Raw genomic sequence first — 7,536 nt, forward strand, 5'->3', positions numbered from 1 at the left:
CAAACTATGGAATATAAATTTAATTTATTGATTTTCTCACAGTTCCACTACTTCCAATAATCACACACATATATTTAACCAAAACCCTATTAACAAATAAGTTTAAATAAACAATAAATAAATCTCTATTATTTTAAATTAGAGAGAAAAAGAACCTATAATCAGCTGCGTTTAGTGGGTGTTTGTGGGGTTCTGTCTATATATGCCGTCCCACATGTTGTTTTCAGATACTGAAAATAATCAAATACAAATCCTAAGTTCTAAGTTCTAACACTATATAAAACCATCTAACCTTCCAAGTCTCAACCATAAAAACCATTGTATTCTCTTTCAAAAACCATCTCTTCAAATTATTTGCTGATTTGTATATTGTCCAAATGGAACAAAAACCACACATAGCTCTTCTACCAAGTCCAGGGATGGGACATCTCATCCCTCTTGTCGAGTTTGCCAAACAATTTGTTCTTCACCATGACTTCCGCATCACATGTATCGTTCCCGTACTTGGGTCTCCATCCAAAGCCATGAAAGCAGTTCTTCAAGCCCTTCCCACCACCATAGATCATGTCTTTCTTCCTCCTGTGAAATTGGAGGAGGAAGAGATCAGAGGCCTAAAGTTTGAAGTCCAAACTATTCTCACCTTAACTCGTTCACTTCCACCTCTTCGTGAGGTGCTGAAGTCTACTCGATTTTCAGCTTTTGTAGTCGATCCTTTTGGGATTGATGCACTAGATATTGCTAAAGAACTCAACATCTCACCCTACATTTTCTTCCCCACTAATGCTTTCGCGTTGTCTTTGATTTTTCATTTGCCAAAGCTGGACAAGACAGTTTCATGCGAGTATAGAGACCTACCAGAACCATTGAAGCTTCCGGGATGCATACCTATTCACGGTCGAGATCTTTCAGAACCGGTTCAAGATCGAACGAGTGAGTTGTACAAAATGTTTCTTCGCAACGCAAAACGGTTCCGATTAGCTGAAGGAATTATCGTTAATACCTTCATGGAATTGGAAAGAAGTGCCATAAAAGCTTTGTTAGATGAAGAAGCTAAAAATCTCCCACTTTATCCAATTGGACCAATCCAAAGTGGTTCAAGCAATCAGGTTGACAAATCAGAGTCAGACTGTTTAAGATGGTTGGAAAATCAACCACATGGTTCTGTCTTATTTGTTTGTTTTGGGAGTGGTGGGACTCTCTCATATGATCAAACAAATGAGCTAGCCTTGGGATTGGAACTGAGTGGCCAAAAGTTCTTATGGGTTGTAAGAACCCCAAATAATGAATCAGCTGATGCTGCATACCTTAGCGATCAAACTCTCGACAACAACCCCCTTGCTTTCCTACCAAAAGGGTTCGTAGAGAGGACTGAAGGGCAGGGTCTAGCGGTGCCCTCTTGGGCACCACAAGCCCAAGTGCTTAGCCATGGCTCTACGGGTGGGTTCTTAACTCATTGTGGTTGGAATTCGATCCTAGAGAGTGTCATGCAAGGCATTCCATTGATTGCTTGGCCGCTTTACGCAGAACAAAAAATGAATGCAGTATTATTAGCTGAGGATCTAAAAGTGGCACTGAGACCAAAAACTAACAAAAATGGTCTAATTGATCGAGAGGAAATTGCAAAAGTTGTGAAGGGTCTCATGGTTGGAGAAGAAGGGAAGAAAGTTCGTAATCGTATGAAAGATATAAAGATCGCTGCTGTGAAAGCATTAAGTGCAGACGGATCTTCTACAAAGGCACTCTCTGAATTAGCATCCCAATGGAAAAATCATCCTGGCTTTTAGTACATGATACTTTTCTTTTAAGTTGTTTGTTCTTAATTTCTTATTTTGTAACTTTATCGTGTATTGCATATTTGACTATACCATGCCTTTATAATTAGAAATTGATTCAAGTTATTCTTGGTGTAACTTTTTAAGAATTACACATTTTTTAAGTTATAAATTTCCAAAAGATCTAACGGTTAAAAAGAAAACATCACATTCTTTATATCATTAAATACTTATCTAATTAATAGTATCCTCATTATCTCTCTCCTTATTAAATATTTCTTTCTCTTTTTTTTTTTTTTTTTTTTTTCTCTCCACTTTCAATGCTTTGTCCTTTTTTTCTTTTTTCTTTTTTTCACCTCAATAAAACTTTTATCACTTTCCTCATCTTTTTTTAGGAAGATATTCACAAGTCTTTTGGCTAAAAATTGTAAAAAAAACAGAGTTTATTGGTGTTATAGATACTGTTCAAAGTAATTTGGCAAAATGAGGAGAAAGACTGAATTTCGGCAACAGCGTTGCTGAAATTGCAAGAAAAAATATAATGTGTCGGGGAGAGAGAAAATTGAATTACCAAAATTTTTGTCATACCCATAATGCCCGAAATGGAAACCACTTATGGCAATAGCATTGTTGAAAATGGTGGGAAAAAAAAAAAAAAAAGAATTGTGGCAACTAAGTTGCCGAAAATGGAGGGGGAAAAGAAAAAAAAAATGCTACGTTTATAACATTTTTCACAACAAATGGTTAGTTGTTATTGGTTCAAATTTGAATCTAACACTAAGATTATTTTTTTACCCCAATAATAACAATCAGCAACAACTTGCTACTTAGGATTTATTGTTAAAATATTGTGAAAATATTGTAGACGTATCATTTCTAAAAAAAAAAAAAATTGTGGTGCTAAAATAGAAGGAAAAAAAAAGTGGCAAATTGATTTTTTTTTTCCCTCTATTTCGGCAATGCCATTGTTACAAAACAATTTGTCACTTTTTTTTTCCCCTTCCCTTTCGGCACCACAATTTTTTCTTTTTTTTGAAGAAATGATACGTCCACAACATTTTCACAATATTTTTATAACAAATCCTAAGTGGCAGGTTGTTACTGATTGTTATATTTGGGGCAAAAAAGTAATCTTAGTGTTAGGTTCAAATTTGAACTAATAACAACTAACCACCTGTAATTTGTTGTGAAAAATGTTGTGGACGTAGCATCTCTTTTTTTTCACATCCATTTTCGGCAACTTAGTTGCCACAATTCTTCTTCTTCTTCTTCTTCTTCTTCTTCTTCTTTTCTCCCATTTTTGGCAATGCCATTGCCACAATTGGTTTCCATTTCGGGCAATGCGGGCAGGACAGGACAAGAATTTCGATAATCTCATTACCGAAATTCAATTTTCTCTCTCCTTACTTTTTCTTGCAATTTCGACAATACCATTGCCGAAATTCAGTCTCTTTCCTCATTTTGTCAAATAACTTTGAATAGTATCTATAACACTAATAAACTTCATTTTTTGCAAGTTTTAGCCAAAAGACTCAGATATTCACCATGAGCTGCAAATCATTCATTATTTACTCTGTATGTTTTTTTTTTTTTGGGGTTCATACAAAGTGCGAGTTCATTATTTCTTCTATCCATCTAAATTGAATTTTTTTATTATTTCATTTCATTTGATCCTCTACTCGTACATACACCATAAAAACAAAATAGAACAAAACAAACCAACATTTTAAAACTACCATTTGCAGAAGCAAAAAGAGTATCCAACCACACTTTTTTCTTTCCATCACCTCAGTCCGAGCAATTCTTCAAAATTCACGCAAACCTTTTTTACTTTCTTTGATTTCATTGTTCTCGATTGGATTGAATTCAAATTCAATTCTTATGATCACAAAACAACAACAACAGCAACACACAACGCGGAAAAAAAAAAAGAAAAAGAAAAAAAGAAAAAGAAAAAAAAAAGGCATAAGCAACAACCATGCTTAGAGCATTTGCAACAGTGGAGCTAAATAACTATAATGCTATTTTAGTTCCACCAAAATACCAAAAAAGCCATGCAGCAGTGGAGGCATTCTTATAATTTTTAGCTGAATTGCTACAGTGCACATCTATTTATAGATGTCATTGTAGCAGACATTTAAAAAAAAAAAAATTTTATTCATCCCGGATAAAAATAACACTACTTGGTTTTTTTTTTTTTTCATTTCTTTTATTCTTATCTCACTGTGCTCTCTCTCAGTGTCACTCTCAAGCTCCCATATGAAATTTCTCTTAAGCTCTCACCTCTTTGTTACTGCTGCCGGCTCTCCCCACCATCTCACCTGAAACTCAAGCTCTCACTCCGTTCCCCTCTCTCTCTCTCAGCCTCTCAACTCTCATCCTCTCCCAAGACTCTCTCAATCTCACACCGATCGCTTCACCATCACTCTCTCAAGCTCCCTCATTCACCATTGCCGACACAAGGCTTTCCACTGGTCAAAGTGTTGTAATTCAAGAGTCCAGTTTTTTAATAAGGGTCATTTTAACTGTAAGTTTGGGTAGTGGGTGGTTAATCATTTATTTTAGAAATTTTTAACCTCATTTTTATAAAAAATAAAAAAAAATTATCAAAATATTAATTTTTTTTTCATAAAAATTTTCTTTAAATAAATTATTAACTATTACTTTAAGTGTATTCATTAGCATTTTATTTTTAATAAAAGTGTTTTTGTTTGGTCTTTTGTTCAATAAAAGCATCAACGTAACATTCTTCTTCTTTTTATTTTTTCACAAAAAATTTATTTACGTAACTTTATTAATCATTTAAAAAAAGATTGATAACAAAGATGTTGGAGAAGGTCAGCCCATTATTCTTTTTTTTATAAAAAATGGTNATAACAACTATACCCCTTTTCTTTAAATTGTCCGCTGTCAGAACCCTACCCAAGACCGCACACCAAGATAAGAAAGCCATTCTAGGTGGGACGCAAACTCTCCAAATACACTTCTAAGAAAATTCTGTAACCCCCCCCCCCCCTCCCCCCCCCCTTTTTTTTTGGGGGCTTATGCCCATCAAGTCTGATGGGCTATTGTTCATTCTTCAAATATATTTTTTCTATTATAATAATGATGTGTTAAATAAAAAAATGTTGGAAGATGTATAGTTGTTAAAAAAAGAATAAATAATGAATGAAAAAAATAATATTTAAATGAGATAGAGAATGAGATAGAGAATCTATTGGAATATGTATTTGAAAAAGTAGGTAGATAAAAGTAAAAGTCACTATTCATTCTCCAAACAGTACAAAAATTTGATTAATCTGTTGAAAATACTCCTACCATCTATCAACCACCTCACACTAAAAAAGGGATCTCTCTCTCTCTCTCTCTCTCTCTCTCTCTATATATATATATATAGAGAGAGAGAGAGAGAGAGAGAGAGAGGTAAAGATAGTAGATAATTTTGGACAAAACTTAAATACAGTATCTTAGATACCTCTTTTAATTTTTTGACCTCTGTCTAATTAAATAAGAAAACTAATAGACGTTAACACCGTCTCTTTTCTATTTTTCTATTCTTTTATTATTATTTTTTTTCACCATCTCTTTCAGTAAGAAACCTAATAGTTTCATAACTCTTAGGATTTTCACCATTTCACGCACAATCTCAGAAGAACCCAGGTGGCTATTAGGATTCTCACACCCAAACTCTTAAGTTCTAATCAAAATCAAGCAAAGAAGGACAAAGGGGCTGGTTCGTGCACTTCATATCATCAACAAAACTCTTGGATTTCTAATGCACAATTTCAGAAGATCTCGTTGGCTTTTGTAAATTGAGAAACCTTCAACAGCAGCGGGCTTCTCACACTCAAACTCTGAAATTTCTTATTGAAATCAAGCAAAGAAGGATAAAGGGGTGATTTTCTCCATTAAGCCCATTATTTTCATTTTAAAACAAGTCGATTTGTTCCTATGCTTGGTTCACACAAGATCAATGAATGATTGGCCTTGGTTCGTGAGGTTCCATTCTTCTCCATTATATTCTTTATTTACATTTGAACTCATACTGTGTGTTTAGCCAAAAAAAAAAAACTCAACCTATGTGTATAAAAATCAGTTTTGCTCTCTATAGAATTCTAGGTTCCAAATAATCTACTCTTTGAAACCTTTATTGAAGCTAGATCTCATCTTGTTTGAGTGTAAAAAGTAGGAGAAGTTGGGGTTCAAGGGTTTTCTTGTGGGTTTTATAAATGGATTTTAACGCATTTGTGAGAAGTTTGATAGATCTGAAAGAGATGATGAACCAGAAAAAGAAAAAAAAGAAAATCGAAAAGAGATAGCGTTAACACCGTTAGTTGGCTTATTTAATTAGACATATGTCAAAAAATTAAAAGGAGTACCTAAGGAATAGTACCTAAAGTATTGTACCTAAGTTTTGCCCGATAATTTTGATATGATAACTATAATTGTCAATATCATACAATTAGCAATAGGCGAAAACCATATTTTCGTCCCTACATTTTCACATGATTCCCACTTTAGTCCCTAATTTTTATTTCCACCACTTTTAGTCCATATCCTAAAAAACACGTCTTGTTTTTGTCCCTGCCGTTACATCAGAAACGAAAAATATACACGTGACAAACGTAGTGCACTGTTGGCATACTAAAAGCTGACGTGGCCATTAAAATAATAATATTAAATGTTATTTGGCATTAAAAAATGCCACGTCAGCATCTAAATTAAAAAAAAATTAATTTAATAATTTTAACTAAATAAAAAAAATTAAAAACAGAATTAAAAACTAAAAATCACATGAATTGAGATCTAAGTGTGTCTTGAACAAAAACAACAAGAACACAAACCCAGATTTAAGAACACAAACTGATAAATTAAAAAAAAAAAAAAAAACTCTTTTACTTTATTTTCACTTTCTCGGCAACCAAATGGAGATTTACCTAGGGTTTTGGCATTTCAGAACAACCTTTTTGAAGAAAACCCATTTCAGAACAATGGGTTTCAATCCAAATTTGCAGTTACACATAGAAAAACAGAAAAGTCAAAGAAAACCCAGATGAGAAAAATTGTTTGAATCCAAAAATCACAACCAGAGATTGCAAAATGAGACTTAAAAACCTTTGCTGGCACTAATGAGAAAGAACCCATCCAGAGTGGTTGGACTGCAGAACAAGTCAACGATAGGTCGTGAATGGCCATGGCACACAAGCAGTACCGCCTTCTTCTTCTTCTCCATCTCTTTTAGTGTCTCAAAAACAAAGTTCAACAATCCCCGAAACGTTACAGAATATTTTAACCCACAAAAAAAAATAGAAAAACACAATCTTCTTGCTAATAAAAACAATGGGTTCCAATTCAAGAACTCTAAAGGAAACGAGAATCACAAATTCACAGCTTAGCTACACAAAAAATTTGTCTAAAGCTGTATTGAAATTTGAAGAAAAGGGTATTCTTTATTTTCTTTTATTTTAAATTTTTTTTTGGGGTTTTTTGAAGTGTAATGGTGTTTTATTTATTTATTTATTTTTTTTATAATTTCTGGGTTTGTGTTCTTGTTGTTCTTGTTCAAGACACACTTAGATCTCAATTCATATAATTTTCGGTTTTTAATTCTGTTTTTAATTTTTTTATTTAGTTAAAATTAATATATATTTTTTTTAATTTAGATGCTGACGTGACATTTTTTAATGCCAAATAACATTTATTATTATTATTTTAATAGCCACGTTAGCTTTTAGTGTGCCATCAATGCACTTCATTTGCCACG

The 7,536-nt window shown here is 33.2% G+C and overlaps 1 protein-coding gene across 1 annotated transcript; it reads left to right on the top strand.

The window, feature by feature from the left end:
- Positions 1 to 235: 235 nt before the first annotated feature.
- On the top strand, positions 236 to 1,896 carry LOC112026096 (hydroquinone glucosyltransferase). Its single transcript, XM_024058781.2, has one exon. It carries the CDS (start codon positions 378 to 380, stop codon positions 1,782 to 1,784), a length of 1,407 nt encoding a protein of 468 aa, XP_023914549.1. The 5' UTR covers positions 236 to 377; the 3' UTR covers positions 1,785 to 1,896.
- Positions 1,897 to 7,536: the final 5,640 nt, after the last annotated feature.

The sequence above is a fragment of the Quercus suber genome, unplaced genomic scaffold (genome assembly GCF_002906115.3).
Source record: "Quercus suber isolate HL8 unplaced genomic scaffold, Cork oak 2.0 scaffold_183, whole genome shotgun sequence".
Classification (NCBI taxonomy): Eukaryota; Viridiplantae; Streptophyta; class Magnoliopsida; order Fagales; family Fagaceae; genus Quercus; species Quercus suber.

What these genes read in the sequence shown, in the direction of transcription:
- LOC112026096 (XM_024058781.2), top strand. Translation starts at nt 378, where the DNA reads ATGGAACAAAAACCACACATAGCTCTTCTACCAAGTCCAGGGATGGGA.